This window comes from Lutra lutra, chromosome 7 (assembly GCF_902655055.1).
Source record: "Lutra lutra chromosome 7, mLutLut1.2, whole genome shotgun sequence".
NCBI classification, from domain to species: domain Eukaryota; kingdom Metazoa; phylum Chordata; class Mammalia; order Carnivora; family Mustelidae; genus Lutra; species Lutra lutra.
In genome coordinates, this window is record NC_062284.1 from 43,593,601 (window position 1) to 43,610,784 (window position 17,184).

Consider the following 17,184-nt stretch of genomic DNA (forward strand, 5'->3'; position numbering starts at 1 on the left):
ACCTCTTTGAGGGGCACCTGGGTGGCTCAGTCAGTTAAGTGTCTGTTTTTAGCTCAGGTCAAGATCCCGGGGATCCTCGGATTGAGCCCTGCATCAGGCTCCCTTCTCTATGCGGAGCCTGCTTCTCCCTCTCCCTCTGCTGCTCCCCTGCTTGTGATCTCTCTCTGGCAAATAAATAAATAAAATCATTTAAAAAAATTACCTCCTTGAGATGAACAGATAAAGCCCTTGTTCAGAATAAGGGAACATGACTGGTCTGGTAGCAGCCTACAGAGCTGTTTTTTCTGGAGCCCCTGTGAACTCCCTAAAGGAGATACCCAGGGTGTCTCTGGCTGTATTATCTACACATGGTTGTTTCTCAGGCAGAAAGTCAGCCAGGTGAGAAATGTGTCTTTCCCTGAGTCAGAACTTCTGGGGTACAGTCGGCTCCGAGTATCCAGACAGCGCTGGGCGTTTGTGCCAGGCTGAGATGTAGGAGCTCCTTGACAACTCCAGCATTGTTGAGCGAGATGCTGGAATCCTGGCCCGGTCTGTGTACTGATGCGCGGGGGCTCTCTCCCCCTCCCTCTACTTCCCCCCCCAACTCTTACTGCATGCACTTGTGAGATGGCACAGCTCTTGGCTGACCCGCTCGGGGATGGACGTCTGTCCTGTTGCGGGCATCTTGGTGTGGGTATCTGTTTGGGGAAGGGTAGACCTGGGGCGGTGTGTCGACCGGCTGGGCATCTGCAGACTAATGGGGCTTAATGCGGTCTCTGTAGGTAACTTGCTCCTGTATCGAGATGCTTCTCCCGGCTCTCTGAATGCTGCCTGGGAGAAATGGACAGTCCCTAATTACTTGGCCTCCTTTCAACTTTGCAGACGAAAGAAGACCAGATCCAAGTGATAGGCAACCTCAAGAATATCTCTATGGCGTCCAGCAAGCTGTTGCTCGCTGCCAAGTCTCTCTCGGTAGATCCCGGAGCCCCCAATGCCAAAAATCTCCTGGCAGCTGCTGCAAGGTAAGAGTGGAACAAAACGTGCTTTCATGTGTGGTTAAATAACGTCCGTGTTTGAGAGACAGGCCTGACATCCTGCCGCTCTGGCTGAGCAGAGACGTGGGGCCGTCTTTATGTTGTCGAGAGGCAGAGGGGCGACTCTGGCATTTGATTAAGCTGGCTTGTCCTCACGTGCTTTCCCCGTGAAAGATGTTTTCTGTCTTCTCTCACAGCCTTTCAGCTTGCTTAGACTTAAGGCCCTGTTGATTTATAAACACGGTGGCTTACATAGATGTTTTTAAAGGAGTGTTCTGTCTTAACCATGATGAAAGTAATATGTGCTCCTTGGAAAAAATCAGAAAATACTAAAAAGTATTAAAAAACAAAAGCAAAAACAGCCCCACAACACCCAAAGCGCCATTCAACATTTCTTGGGCACTGACTGGGTGCCTGGCATCAAGGCTAATGAGATGAATTTAAACATATTCCATTTGTCACATGCAGAAGGGCCCCCGCTTGTGATGAATGGGTGTAGGGGTGGGAGTCAACTGTTTGGGGAAATATATTAGAACAGGAATCTGAGTTTGGGGTGGTGCCAGTGTCTTTCCCACTCTTTTCACCCAAGAAAGCGGTGAATACAAGACAATGTCTGCTTCAGGACCACTGCAGCAATTTTGTTCAATAATCAGTGACTGAATGCTGGTCTGCGGAGAAACTGCAGTGAGAGCCTGGGAAGATATTGTATTAGCAAGCCCACATTCACTTTCCTGAACCAAGAGCCTGTAGGGTGTTTGGTGTTTCTCTAGTGCTGTGGGCTTGTTTTCTTAGCATTCTTTGACATCACTTTGTATGTAGGAAGGTTAACAGCAGGAAGAGAGGATGTGCAGGCAATTAGGAGATGTAGCATAATTGGAAACCTTTTCAAAACACGCAGATTAGTAATTTTTAAAATGCATAGCTTGAGTTTGACTTTGCAATTTTTTTAACTTAATTTTGCTTGGTTGCTTGCGTATTTGTTTTTTCAGATCTTTTTCTCTCCTGGGTGCTCAATGGTTGTCTTTTTGAGTTCAGAGCTGAATTCTAGTCCAGGCTTTAATGTTTGACACTCTTGGTTTCGTTGGTTGGATTGCTCAAGTTGTCTCACCTTTCCCATCTGCAAAATGGGGCTGGTACTACATCATCCTTGAGTTCTAAGTTCTTGTTAGTTCTCAGTAATATAAGATATCGTCATGCTTACGGTTAAATCTGGTCTCTGGTCCACTCTTGGCCAGTTGTGCTTTATTTGTTTGTTTGTTTATTGCCTGTGGTGGTGGGGGATGGAATTAGATCATTTCAGAGCAGGTCCCTTGAAAACCCTTGAGTTTCTGTAGTTATTCCTAGGTGTATATACTTCAGCTTCAAACAGTAATGAGAGCCACTAGGATATTGGGAAATCCCCCTCCAATCTCCCTGCCTCCATCTTCTGCTTTGTGACTGTGCCAGTGAGTGGGTGCCCCTCTGAGGGCTAGGGGCTGAGGAGGGAAGCATGATTTCTTCTCTATTGAGCAGCTGTTTCTCATATAAAACCCTCTCTTGATTTTCTTTTTCCTACAAAGAGCCTTTGGATAGGGCAACTGATGTTTCCAGGTATCTGAACTCAGATGTTTTTCATTATCTTCAATTTTTTGCATCATTTCAAAATTACAGTTTCCAACTTAGAACGCACTGTTCACTCTCTTCAGTCATGGACAAAGGGGAGAGTGCAAATTGGCCTTTTGCAAGACAGGTAAGAAAGGAAACACAGGCCCTGAAGGGTTCTGGCTGGTGTCTTGGCTTTGTGGGTGTCTGACGGCCCCCTGGTGGTGACATGGAGGAAGGGGCCTGGAGACGAGGTGATGACGCTTTCCTTGCCCCTGTCCTGGCTTTCAGCTGACGGGGAGTTGCATGTGCTTGAAAATCATCCCAGGAAATGATTGTCTCAGGATGGAACTGTTGCCAGAAGATGCCAGCACATTCTCCTTGGCTTCTTGGCACATGTCAGGAAGCTCTGCTCCTTGAGGTGGTTTCCCAGTGGAAGCTCAGGCCAGGTCAAGTGAGTCAGGCAAGCTGTTCTTTGGAGGCAAAGCTCTGCACAGCTGGGGTGCATTTATTCATTTACCAGATTTTTGCCACATGCCTGAAATGGGCTGGGCCTGGCACTGGGTGTTGGGCAGGTGCACACTGTGATAGGACAGGGCTGACCCTTTGGAGTGAGGGTAAGGGACACACACACGCACGCACACACACACACACACACACACACACACACACCCATGCTCCCCTCATTCCATCTGGACGCTGCAGCAGCCCTGCACGTGAGCACCCTTGGCGTTGAGCAGCTGGGATCTGACTGCCGTTGTCCTGATCTTCAGTCCCACTGCCCTCCCTATTCCTGGGACAGCCCAGCCCTGCCTCTGTTTTATGTGGCTGTCCCCAAAGGCCCCACAGATGCCATTGTGGGGACCTAGACTTGGACCAGTGCAGGCCTGCCCTGCTCCTATGTCCACAGACTTAAATCCTTTGTTCTTGATGGTCTCCATGATTCTTCCTGCTTTGAGAAAAAAGACTGATCTCTGGAGAAGCAGCTGAGTATCCCCTTTCCCTCTGCTCTTCATTCTGCATTGGAGCCCACGTACACGAGGAGCCCAGTCCTTTGGTTTCTGATGCTGAGTGGGGATGAAGTCATTTTCCGTTCAGTGCCCAGGTACACGAGGAGCCCAGTCCTTTGGTTTCTGATGCTGAGTGGGGATGAAGTCATTTTCCATTCAGTGCCCAGCTTGTTTCTGTGTAAGTACTGAGCTCTGACTCCCTTCTGAAGACTTGGGTGGAGCTGGAGACCCTTTGTCAACTATTCCTCAGCTTTTTCCCTGGCCAGGGGCTGGTCCAGTGCTCCCTGAACTTCGTCAAAGAAATGGAAAACCAGGTTGCATTGGAAGAAGGAGGGAGCGCCCTACCTCTGAGCAGCTCCCCTGTACCACTGCTCACGCACAGTCACGCTGACCAGAAGAAGGACTCCCTGGCTGAGACTTCACGGCCCTGGCTCCCACTGCCATCGTTGGGACCCAGCCAGTTTCTCTGCTGCTGCTTTCCTGTCCCCTGAGGCTTTCTTAGAACTTTGCAGGCGACTCCTCTTCCTGGGCTGTCCTTTGTTTTGAGGTTCCTGCCAGCCAGGCGTCCTCCTGTCTCCAGAGACAGTGAAAAGGGGTGACCCAGCAAGCAGTTCTTTGACACTGTGACAGAAAAATATAAACTCGTCCATCTGTTAGTCTCTTCTAGAATGTTCTCTTCCCTTTATCCAAACCAGGGTCTCACTGACTTCTCCGATTGTTGCAGTCCGTATCGAGCTCTCCCTTCTGTGCAGAACCCATGCCCTCCATCTGTGCTCCCTGTGAGCCTAGAGCATCCGGCCTCTCAGAGGTTCGGGAGCCCGTCTGACGTGCTACCGTCTTCACCGCTTCCTTTGGCTTACCTTCTGTGTGTCTTACCTGTTCATTATCCTGCTTCCCTGGCCAGGCTGCAGTAACTTTGCTTTCCTAAAGAGACAAACTATGTTGCCCTACCTCGTATAGAGCAGGACCCAGGGAATACGCACGGGTGAAATTCAGGGTGAATTTTTTGCCTGCCTAAAGACGCTCTCCCTTGAGGAAGGGAGGTACCTGATGTTGGTGTTTTCCCTGCCAAGCTCCTTATCAGACGATCTGAGCTTCATAGGTCATCAGAAGCACAAATTGGTTGATTTTCCTCTCACACCCTGGCCCGTCTCCCTCTCTATTGAGACTATCCCTCCAGAGCTCCCAAACTAGTTGAATCAATTCAGTCAGTATCTCTGAACACTAAACAATGTGTAGGTTAGAAATCCTTTTATTTTTTAAGATCCAAGGTTATAGGTTCCAATGTTTTCTAAAAAAAAAAAAAAACTTGAGAGTGGCTGGATATGCCTAGATAAAGAATGAAACACAAGAAAACACTACTTCTAGACAGGGGAATTATGGTTGTTTAACTTTTTTGTATTAAGAAAATAAACTTATGCGGCTTTAGTCATTTTTTTAAAAGTGGAAAAATATTTTTAAACTGCTGTTCAGTCCTATTTAGATTCATAGAGAACAGAGGGAGGATGCTGCTATTTTTGGCCCTCTGTGACAATGTAAGTTGGCTAAATCATAATTTTTTATTGGATTTATTGAAATGTTTTTATTTAAAAATAAAATCACTTTAAAAAATGCTATAACTCGGGACGCCTGGGTGGCTCAGTTGGTTGGACGACTGCCTTCGGCTCAGGTCATGATCCCCGGGTCCCGGGATCAAGTCCCACATTGGGCTCCCAGCTCCATGGGGAGTCTGCTTCTCCCTCTGACCTTCTCCTCGCTCATGCTCTCTCTCACTGTCTCTCTCTCAAATAAATAAATAAAATCTTAAAAAAAAAAATGCTATAACTCTAACTTTTTGGCATGTCATTCTGTCATTTTTTTTCCTGAGCATATATATGTTGAATTTGACAGCTGTGGGCTCCTACAGTTTATCCTGTTTTGTAGATTTTGTTAACAGTGAAGCATGAATATTCTTCTCTGTTAGGAATGCTATGTGATGCATTATGACTTTTAATAGGCACCCAGAATCCCACTGTAGGCTATCCATTCGGTCTGTCAGTCCTCTGTCATTCCATATTTGAGTTGTTTCTAATCCTTTTTTTTACAACTAGTATAATTTGAAGCATAAAAATACTATTTTTCATTGTCAAGTCTATGTAAACCCCTTGCCTCTGGGCCACTTATTTTGTTATTGGGCTATCCACTCCAGACTCTGAAATGAGTTATGAGGATAAATTATACCTAAATACTGCTCCCTAAATCATGGATCAGTATTACCCCAGTGACTCATTCAGACCTCAGTCCTGTGCTTTTACTTTTATGATTATCCTACCACAAACCACTAGTCTGTTGGGGTTTCTTACCCCAAGTTTTTTAATTTGAAAAATTTTCACATCTAAAAAAACAGATAAAAGACGAGGACAATAAGTAGTCATATATTCTCTGGATTCCCCAATTGACAGTTGTTAATGGACAAATCTTTATATAAAAACAAGGGTTTTTTTTTTTTGTTTTTTTTTGTTTTTTTTGTTTTTTTTTTTAAGTGCAGATAAACAGGTAACAGTAAAAGAAATAAGTTAAAGGGAACGCTTGTGTGGTACATGGAAATACCCTCCACGTGATCATGTTGTCACTGTTAAGGGTATTCTACGTACTTCGTTCCTCTCACGCCTGCCAGCCTGTCCACTCGGGGCGGGTGTCTGGAAGCCTACCACCCAGAACATGGCTCTGGACTCTGAGGGACCCATCTGGAGAACACGTCATAGAGCACACCCTCCAAGATGCCCAGAGTTAGAGACTGTCCTGCTTTTTGGGTTTTTACTGTTTTGCTTCCCACCACAGAGAACCCAGTGCTCCTGTATGAAACCTTCGTTAAGCACTTCTCCTCCGCCCCAAACAAATGAATTGCTAGAGTCAATCTTACAACAGCTATTTTGGGATTCTTTTTTGAGTTCAGGGATGTTTTTTCTTCTTCCCATCCGCCCTAGCTAAATTTAAAATTCAAAGCAGTATCTCCTCATCAAATAATTAAGCTGATTGCCTTTGTACATTGGCAACATCATTTTCCATCTAATTTGATATTCTGTGGGAAGCTGCAAAGCAGCTTAATAAAATGAGATGTCCTAATGATTAACAGCAAGTGTGCTGTAGTTTGTTTTTGTTTGTTTTAAGTTGAGGGGTAGCTGCCGTGGTTAGTAACTATGAATAGAATTTAGGAACCTGCCAGAGTGTAGACAGGTCATGACCATTCAGAAAAATGGCTGTGGGTCCGGCTTTGGAGGCAAGTAGTCATGGCTTCGAGTGTTGTTTTTGCTACTTACTTGAGCATCCATTTAGGGAATTCTCTCCTATCTCTGCTTCTTTCATTGCTAAAACACAAGGGTATTCAATTTTAAGATTTAATATGAGCATGGTATTGGCAAAGGATTAGACACATAGGTCAATGGAATGGAGTCCAGAAGTAGACCCACATAAATATGGCCCAGGGATTGTTGACAAAGTTACAAAAGCAGTGCAGCGTCAAAAGAATGACCGTTTAAATGGAAGGTGCTGGAATGATCTGGCTTACCACAAAAGCCACCCCAACGCCCCACACAAAAAGAACCTGGACCCATATTTCACACCTTATAAAAAGAACTAACTCAGAACGGGCCATGACTTTCTAAATGAACCATGGCCTGACTGAAGCAGGAGTTAAGCAGAGGCTGCTCGGGAGAGGTGGAATCCGTGCCAATGGAGAAAAAATGCTGAGCTGCTTCTCAGGTGCTAAGAAGAATAGAAACACGTATAAAATCATGAGTCTCTAATTCCTATTAATGTTAAAGAAAAGAGCTGTTTTAAAGAATAATTTGGAGATAACTTCTAGGAACTAGCGAATCATGTAGGATTTCATAGAAAGCCAAGATTTTAAAATCATGAACGCAGTTTACTGGTTGTATGGCTGCTATCTTTTGTTGTTGTTGTTTTGTTTTGTTTTTTGTTGTGTTTTTTTGCCTGCTATGTTTTAAAATATAGAAAACATTCCCAGCTATACAAAGGCTATCCAAAATAGCCTCGGATCATCTTATCTCTTATGGGCTGCTAATGAAGAATATTTAAAAACAGTGTTAATACGATCTCTTTGCTATTTGCAACTTTGCTGTGAATTCTCTCCTATGAATATATTAAAAGGTAGTTCTACTTTCCTAAAAGAACCATTAGGACACTTTAAAGGTAAATCAGATGAGTAATCACAGGCAGCGTGGGGACGCGCATTCTGTCTTCGCTGGTTGTGGTTTATTTTGGGTTATTCAGAGCCTTGGCGAAGAGCTCTCACTGGGTCCCCAGCCTTTATACTGAATTCCATGTATTTCTGGCGAACCTACAAAATATTGTTGGGGAAATTACTGTTGATCTTTATAAACTAAAACAAAACAAAAGCCCTCTATGTCTGTTACAGAGCTGTGACCGAGAGCATCAATCAGCTGATCACGCTGTGCACCCAGCAAGCTCCAGGCCAGAAGGAGTGTGATAATGCCCTGCGGGAGCTCGAGGTAAGCCCCGAGAGAAGCTGCTAGGGATTGACCACAGTGCAACTCGCTGTCCTTTCCAGAAAAGGTCAATTTCTTCTCCTCTGTTCTTGCCTCATGGCCTTCCTGAAAGATGACAGAGGCCGTGGTTTCAATCCCAAATGGTGAGTAATTCAAGAAAAATTAGATTTCATGGCATTATCATCTCTGCTTCCCCTTTTTCCACTAGGATGACAGTTACTTTGTTTAAAGGACTCGACTTCAAATAGGGAAGCGGCCTGGGCATAGGCTGAAGATGAGCCATTTCTACCTAAAGTTTTGGAGTCATTATGTGGGCATGGTTGGGAGAAGCCAGGGTAGATGTTACTGTTGAGTAAAAATGATTTTCCAGTATGTTTTATTTTAGTCACTATAGGGTGCACGTGAGTGGAAACCCCAGGAATAACACTTACCACACTGTCAAGGCAACTGTGAGACCCCTAGTGACCCAGAACACAGTGTAGGTGCTTCACAATTTGTATTCATACTTAAGGTTTATTTATAACGGAAAATTCATCTACACCCCTAGGATGTATGCGGGTAAACAGACAACCAATGCTCCCACTTGTACGTAGAGCAGTCCTAACCAGTGCGGGTTATATTGAAATGGCCAACTAGATCTCTCAGAGGAAATGGGTTGGTTGAACCCAACGTACCTTTAGTTTTCTGGATGATGAGCACAGGAATACCCTCCCTGCCAGAGGGGGTCTGATTGCAGCTTCTGAAGGGTTTGATTAAGGCCCAGTCTGCTGGTGGCAGTTGGCCAGTGAGTGCAGCTGGAGGTGAGAAGAGGCTTGTTACCTGAGGACTAAAGCATCCCGAAAACAATGGAGCCTATTTCCTACGTTGGGTTAATTACCATCCTATCCCACTCTGTTCACATTCGCAAACACGATACGTAGGCTTTTGGTCTAAATCAGATTGGCCCAGATACAAACACTCTGTCCTTTGACAGTATGCTTGGTTGCCAAAATTATGACTCTTTCAGGACTGCTGTTACCAAAACAATTTTGATTGTGTGAAGAGTGGGGGGACATTCTTCAATGAAATGAACTCCTTCATGCTGCCCTCTTTCCTGGGATCTCAGTAACTCAGCACTTCCCCCATGACCCCGCCCACCCCCAATCCTTGGTAACTCCAGTGGATGTGTCTTTTTTGTTGGCTGTGCCTCCAAAGGCTGTTGGGTCTGAATGTAATTCTCAACCACGGGGAAGGAGGTTGGATGGCTCTATCCCAGACTTGGCTCCCCTGGAAAATTCCCTCATACGTGACTGTCAGAGATTACTACAACATGCGAAGTAGAGGTGATTTTCAGTGGACTGGAGACAAAGGGAGCAAGCCCTATGCCCTGCTTCTTGGTGGATCCCTACATAGGAGTGAATATTTTCTATACATTTTGAATTAAAAACGAATGAACCATCCAGGTAGAAAGTTTCGGGGAGTGACCTTGTTTCATGCCTATGTGATAAAGGGCTCCAGAATTGAAAACTGAAGGTTCTCCTCATCAGGTAGAAATGAGTTAATGAGTCCTTGAAATGTCAGCTCCTTTGAGTTCCTGAGAACTCGTGCTAATTGACCATTGCCTTGAATTCACTTTTAGCTTTTTCTTAAGAAAAAAAAAAAAAAAAATCTCTCCCTTTTGTGGATACCATGTTTCTCCTTCAAGTCTGTGAACAGGACTCTCCTCTCCATCCAAGCTCGCCTGAGACATCCTCTTCTGTACCATCAGTGTTGTGTTGCTAACAAGAAATCTAAAGTCGCATGTAAAACCACCTAAATTCCTCTCAAGAATGTGAATAAATGAATGATCATGCCCAGAATCCTATATGCAGACGGGAAGTCGACAGTTGGTATTTTACATGGAAATTTCTCTTGTTCTGTAACGCTTGCTTTTTAAATTGTGTTTTCCTTCTGTAGACAGTCAAGGGGATGTTGGACAATCCTAATGAACCCGTGAGTGACCTCTCTTACTTTGACTGCATTGAGAGTGTGATGGAAAACTCCAAGGTAAGCCTGTCTGTGCTGGTAACACTCCTCCTCATTGTGGGGTACAGTCTAAGCATGTTCTTTGTCAACCTGCCTGTGGCCTCTCTGTGTGGTTGCGTATATTACAAAACTTGATGGTAGAGCCCTTTGCACAGGTGCTCCTCAAACTTGACCATGCATCAGAATCACTTAGGGGTTTTGTGAAACACAGATGGCTGGACCTTACCCTTGAGTTTCTGATTCAGTAAATCAGAGGTGGGGCTGAGATTGTACATTTCTGACAGGTCCCCAGGTTCCTGCTGATGCAGTCCAGAAGGAATGCTTAGAGATACACTGCTTATACTACATCGTAGATGGGTCTCACTGTGAATTAAATCTTGGATTTCTTTTACTTAGGACTGAATTTCAAGGGAAAGCCTGTCAGTGACCTTGGCTTTCATGAGACCCCACCCCCCCGCCTTGTGTGTGCTTCCGACCATCCATTTATGACATCATTCTCAAGGGAATTGAGCAATGGGATGTTCTTTTGGGAGGCTGGAAGAGTAGGAAAATCTAAATATTGCAATGGTTTCTGTCTCCACCCCCTTCCACATCTTAACCTAACTCAGCGACATCTTATTTCTGCTTATTTACTTTGATGTGGGTAGCAGTTGGGGGTGGGAGGCTAAAAAGATTTCTTAATGGAGCAATGATGATTTTTTTTAAAGTGGAGAAGTACGAACCTATGATGGCAATATCAAAGTTGTTGAGGTTGCTTCCAAACTGGATTAGATAAAATATAAGGGAGACGCACGGATAAGGAACAGTTGCCAGTTACCAAGTCTGTCCTTGGAGCGCAAGTCCATGTTTGTCCACATCACTCTGACATCAGCTTTGGGGACACAGCTATGTCGGTGATGTCGAGAGGGGCATGTCTTGCACTGGGATAAGACTAGAATTTCCTCTGTCCAGCACTGTTGATGGAACTCTGGATTCCCTAAGGGTGCATGAGTCTTAGACACTTAGATCCACAGAAACTCTTCCTTCTTAAAGAGGGAGGCAGGGTGATAGAAAGGACAGTACTGTGCGTACAGATACCTTCTAACTTCTCTGGTTTGCAAGTCTTCATATGCTCTGGACTGTGCTGTATATCTAAGCAATTTTAGGTAATTTTTTTTCCCCATCCAAGATAGTGTATTAATGAAGAATTCTGTATTGGCAATGCCATAGTCTTTCTAAAGGGCTATGTTCAGCATCTTCCATTCCATCCTCAGTGACCCTGGGAAGTAGGACCAGGACCTGCCCTTTTGGGGCATGGTGAGGCTCATAGAAGACAGAACACCAGCTATGGGGCAGGTGTCCTGCCCCTGCCCATGTGACCTTCTCTGTGACCTTGTGTAGAGTGCAACCTCTTTGGCTTGGGTTCTGAATATTAAAGTCCCTTTTGGCTGTTATTTTAAAGACATCTGGAGAAAAATTTCGGTGATGTTTTCTGAGAAAACATCGGTGATTTTCAAAATACGGGGAAATGCTTACAAAATTCAGGAAATTGTGTTCAGATCACCTATCTATCTATCTATATATATATATACACAAACTTTTTAACAAAGACATATTTACATTTTACTGTCAATAAGTAAATAATATCAGTGAGGCTGTGTCTTCTGTCTTCTGGGGTGTGACTATCTGCAGTTCAGTGTATATATATATGATTTTTATATTCTGGGAATTGACAGGTCTCACTTGAAACCGTTCACCTGTGGGATGCCCTTTATAGGTTTTACTTTATTGGTCTGTATAGATGAACTATACCTCTTTGAGATCTGGATAACTTTTTTCTTTTTTTAAGAAAAAGAGATCAAGCAGGGCAGCGCAGTGGGGGAGGGGGGATAAAGTGGACAGGGCAGAGAGAGAGGGAGAAAATTCCTTTTTTTTTTTTTTTTAAGATTTTATTTATTTATTTGACAGAGAGAAATCACAAGTAGGCAGAGAGGCAGGCAGAGAGAGAGGAGGAAGCAGGCTCCCTGCTGAGCAGAGAGCCCGATGTGGGGCTTGAACCCAGGACCTGGGATCATGACCTGAGCCGAAGGCAGAGGCTTAACCCACTGAGCCACCCAGGCGCCCCAAGAGAGGGAGAAAATTCCAAGCAGACTCCATGCAGGGGGTGGGGGTGCCCGATGCAGGGCTGGATCTCCCCACCCTGAGATCATGACCTGAGCTGAAATCAAGAGTCAGATGCTTAACCAACTGAGCCACCAAGGCATCTCAAGATATAGATAACTTTTAGATGAAAGGCTCATTGTTTCATTATTCATTTCTCTCTGTGGAATAGAAATGATAAAGTTCCCTTAAATCTCCTCTTAATGCAAATAAAGAAAAATAATGGTAAATAGTGTAAGTTAAGTGGCCTTGAATGTTGAAGTTGGAAGTGTAGCGCCCTTTGAAGAAATGCTGGTTCATGAATGTCACTGGTTCGTGGTTTTGCAGGTCCTGGGCGAGTCAATGGCAGGGATCTCACAGAACGCCAAGACCGGGGACCTCCCTGCCTTTGGGGAGTGTGTGGGGATTGCGTCCAAGGCCCTCTGCGGGCTGACAGAGGCTGCAGCCCAGGTAAGGGACTGGCGCCCAGGCCCCCTAATGCAGGCCTTCCAGCCTTAAGGCCTGGGTCCTGTGCCTCTGTCCTGTGCTCCAGTGAGGATACCTGGAGGATCTGTCCCTGCAGGATGCATGGGGTAGCTCCACCGGCAGCGCCTTCCCCAACCACTATCCTAAAAACCATGGTAAAGGCTTCTGCATTGGCTGGGGCATTTCAGCATAGCACCAGCCAGTAACCCTCCAGGAGCAGAGCAGCCTGATGAGCGTAGTGAGACACTGAATGCTGAAGGCCCAGCTTTAAGTGTTCAGAGGCAAGATTGGGGTGGGGATTTTTATGCTTTGTTTTGGTTTTTTTTTTAAGACCACTTTTAGGGAGGAGTTGTTTTCAGGAGGAAAAAATGAGTATTACATAATTGACATTCCTCCTGAGGCTTTAAAACTGCAAAAATCTTAGTCATGCTCTTTTTAGGATCAGAGAGAAAAAATTGGAAACCATCCTGCAGAGACATGACTGGGCATGTTCCTGGCTTTGCTTCTACTGTCCTGTGCACCAGTAATAATGATTGGGCTCATGGAACTGATAATTCAAAAATTATCAGCATTTACCTTGAAGGATTTATCATTTGACAGTTACCTTGAGGCTGGAAAATTTTAATGAGCTGAAGGGAAACATCCCTAGTTTGGGGGATGAAATTATCCTTATCTCGTCCCTCAAATCTCATGGGAAATGACTTAAGATTAAAATTCCCCTTACCAATTTCGTTTTCTCCCTGTGATTTGATTGTCCAGATGGTTAAAAGAGAAGACCTTCTCTTAGAACCTCTTATCCTCTTAGAGACCAAATAGTGCTGGAGTTGTTTTGTTTTGTTTTGTTTTTTTCCTGAGCCGTCTTACTCCTTCTCCTTATTCCTGGATATACTGGCCTGAACAGTAAGGATGTGGTTGGCTATGAGATGAGAAACTTCCATGCATAGCAGGCTCCAGGGTTGACCGACCCACCGGGTCCATGCCTTTGGTCACCACCCCCTTTTTTCTGCCTCTCCCATCTGCCAGCCTAAGAGTCAGCCTCACACTGAGACTGGGTACCCTCATGGTTCTAAGAAGTCTGTCAGAGCACACAGGACTGCATCCATCCTTGTTCAGGTCCATGGGAAAGCTTCTTGGGGCTTTCTTCAGAACAGGGAGATTTTGTTCCCAGAAGCCTGAGGGAGACTCTGCCACAATCTGCCTGTCTGTCTTTAAATCCTTACCGGTGAGACAACCCTGACCAACCTACACCAGGGAGCTGCTGAGAATACGGCCTGCACACTGCTGGGCTGTCATTCCCAACAGGCTCATCTGGGAGCATGGAGAGTCTGAACTGCGCTTTCCTCCTCCCTTTCCAGGCTGCATACCTGGTGGGCATCTCTGATCCAAATAGCCAGGCGGGCCACCAGGGCCTCGTGGACCCCATCCAGTTTGCCAGGGCTAACCAGGCTATCCAGATGGCCTGCCAGAACCTGGTGGACCCCGGCAGCAGCCCGTCACAGGTAACCACGGGGCGAGGGTGTGAGGTCTGTGAGTGCTTCAACTCCCATAGGGGGGTTGTGGGAGACTATGAAGAATTAGGGAAGAATACCGTTCTTCCCAATCTTGCAAAGCCAGCTCAATGCAGCCCTGTGGATAACAGCTTGAGGGGGGATATTGCAAAATGTGGTGAACATGGCAATGTGCCAGTGCTTTGAAATGAGGTGCTGGTGGGCAGTAGGATGAAGTCATTGCTGGGAGATTCACCAGGAGTCTCATGATTTCATTCGGGTCAGAGGATGTAGGTGGAGGGCTTGTTCTGTGCTCAGCACTAAGGTCCAACACAAGTTAGACCTGATCTCCTCTATGCCCTGGCTCTTCCTCTGTTGGATAAAGCTTGGAAGATGGGGTGGTCGGGCTATGATGACCGCACCCGAGATGCACAGAAGAACATGTAATGAGATCTGTACAGGGCTGTCAAGGTTCACTGCACAGAGATGGAGGCCCCGAGTCAGGCCTCAGAGTCTGGGCAGAATCCAAAGTGCCAAAAAGACCCACAGAGGCATTTCAGGACTAGACAGTATGTGTGCGACACTCCATTTCTGAGTGGCACGACATTCCAGTGACTTACTCAAGCAGCGTGTGCTAAAAGGAACGGGAACCGGCCCATAGGGCTCCCGGAGGCAGCCTGTGAGTGCCACGTCCACCGTGAACCCCGAGCCCGATGTTCTTCCACCAGGAGGAGGACCCAAGTTAAGGAGGCAACAAAGGGACTATCAGACCTACACAGGAGCCTGAGAGTGGGCATGGAAGACATCAGGGCACCTGACGTTCCTGCCTGTCCAGTTAAGGGCAAGGGAGTGTTACCAGCCTCAGCAAAGTGGATCGGGGGAATTCAAGAGAGTGGTGGGGTGGGGGTGGGGCCCAGGAGATGCCTGACCCAGAACCCCGACTCGGGCGCCCAATCCCGCTGTGGATGAGCAAGGAGCTGTTGCACCTTAATGTCTCTTTTCCTCCTCTAGACATGGACTCCAGGGTGGTGGCCATGAACTGCATGTGGCCACTGAGCACTTAAAATGTAGCCAGTCCAAACTGTGATGGGCTCCAGGTGTAAAATACACCCTGGAATTTGAAGACTTGGTGTGATTAGAAAGGATAGTAAAATCTCAGTATTCTGAAGCTGATTACCTGGTAGAATGAAATATTTTCGATATATCGAGTTAAATAATCTTAAGTTACTTAAATTTATTTCTCTTGTTTCTCTACTTACTTTAGTGTGGCTACTAGCAAATCTAAAATTTCACATGTCATTCACACCGTCCTTTGGTCAGGCAGTGCTGGCCTCGACCCTGGAGCGAATGCCTCCCGGTGGGGGTCCTGAAGCAGGGCCGCTGCCTCTCCCGTCAGTCTCTCTGGAGCCCAGCCCCGTCGCGCTACTCCAGCAGTACCTCCTCATCTTCTGTTTATTCTCTCTTGCTGAGCCATCCTGCCCCCTGCTTTCCTGGTGTGGCTTTGGGGTGGCAGAGCTAGATACACATGGCCTAATCGCATGGGCCCTGGATAGGTGAGCTGAAGAGGGATCCGGGGCTCAGGACGGGGGTGGAGTCCTCTGACCTGGACCCTGCTGCACTGAGCATGCGTGCCCCAACCCAGCTCCATGCCTTGTAGGTTCTGTCGGCAGCCACGATCGTCGCCAAACATACCTCGGCCCTGTGCAATGCCTGCCGCATCGCATCGTCCAAGACAGCCAACCCAGTGGCCAAGAGGCACTTTGTCCAGTCAGCCAAGGAGGTCGCCAATAGCACTGCCAACCTAGTGAAGACCATCAAGGTAGGTCACGGAACAGAGGTCTTAGTGATCCCTGTGTCCCCTGTGGCACAGGGGAAAGAAGGGTGCAGGATTTAAGCTCTGCTCTCCCAAGACTTGTGTCTCCTGAAGCCTGACTCCTGACTGAAGTCCGTGAGGAGGAGTCCTTTTCTGATGGAGATAATTATGAAAATCCAACAGCCTTGGTCTCCACTAATCCTCTTAGCTGGGGTGGGGGGATGGACGGTGGTTGCCAAATTCTGAACATGAGAAGCTGAGGGGCAGAAATGTAGAAGAGGTTGGCTATGAGGCATCTCTTGGCACGGTGTTTGGAGACAGACACCCTATGTGACAGACGCCCTATGTTTACTAGACGGTCCGCTGCCGTGGGGTGGATTGGAGCACCTTTGCTCTAGGGAATTGCTGGTAGGGGGTCTGCCATTGTCGGTAGATAGAGCTGGACCTAGAGAGAAGGTGGAGGGGAAAAGGGAATGGGAAATTGTGGAGAAATCACCTTAAAAAAATCCATTTCATCTATCCTATGATTTCCGTTTCTGCTTATAGCTTTTTGAATGTTTGAAAGGGAGCATCTGTTTTTTCAAATAGAGCACTCCATGTTTATACCATGTTCTAGGCCATGGGCTGGTTGAGGGAGGAACAGGGACAGGGTACCCTTCTGAGGAAGCGACTGCAGTGGCAGGCCTGGAGTATGATAAAGCCACAAATCCAGTGTGCCCCAAGCAGGGATCACAAGGGGGTACCACGCAGCAGCTGTGCAGCCGACCTTGCAGGGAACTAGCCCCAGGCAAAGAGTCCAGAACCCCCTTCCAAGCCTCTGAAGGAGTCTGTCATGGAAGGCAGGCTCCCAACTCTGTGGACACCCAGAGAGGAGAAGGCAAAGCCAATGGCGGGGACATGCTTATTTAAGGATGGTCACATTCCCTGAGATAGGACAACCTGCTTTGTTGCCAGGCCAGCCCTGGAGTAACAGGACTTCTGCTGTCCTCCCCAAAGGACATGATACTACACACATCATTTTCCTCACACTTTCCTCAGAACCACTTGAACCTTGTGGAGAAATCCATCCTCAGGCCAGGCCAGGCAGAAGCAAAGGGGAGAACTCGCAGCCCATCTGCACTTCCTTACCTCTTCAACAAAGAGCCTTAAGAAAGTAAAGCCTGC

The 17,184-nt window shown here is 46.5% G+C and overlaps 1 protein-coding gene across 7 annotated transcripts in view; it reads left to right on the top strand.

The window, feature by feature from the left end:
- Positions 1–17,184, top strand: part of TLN2 (talin 2) — a 431,106-nt gene that overhangs the window by 321,466 nt on the left and 92,456 nt on the right. For all 7 annotated transcript variants that reach the window (XM_047736618.1, XM_047736620.1, XM_047736617.1 and 4 more), the window contains 6 exons: positions 862–1,001; positions 8,022–8,115; positions 10,048–10,137; positions 12,583–12,705; positions 14,076–14,219; positions 15,865–16,026. In XM_047736618.1, the coding sequence (XP_047592574.1) occupies positions 862–1,001; positions 8,022–8,115; positions 10,048–10,137; positions 12,583–12,705; positions 14,076–14,219; positions 15,865–16,026 (753 nt within the window). The remainder of the gene's footprint in view (positions 1–861; positions 1,002–8,021; positions 8,116–10,047; positions 10,138–12,582; positions 12,706–14,075; positions 14,220–15,864; positions 16,027–17,184) is intronic.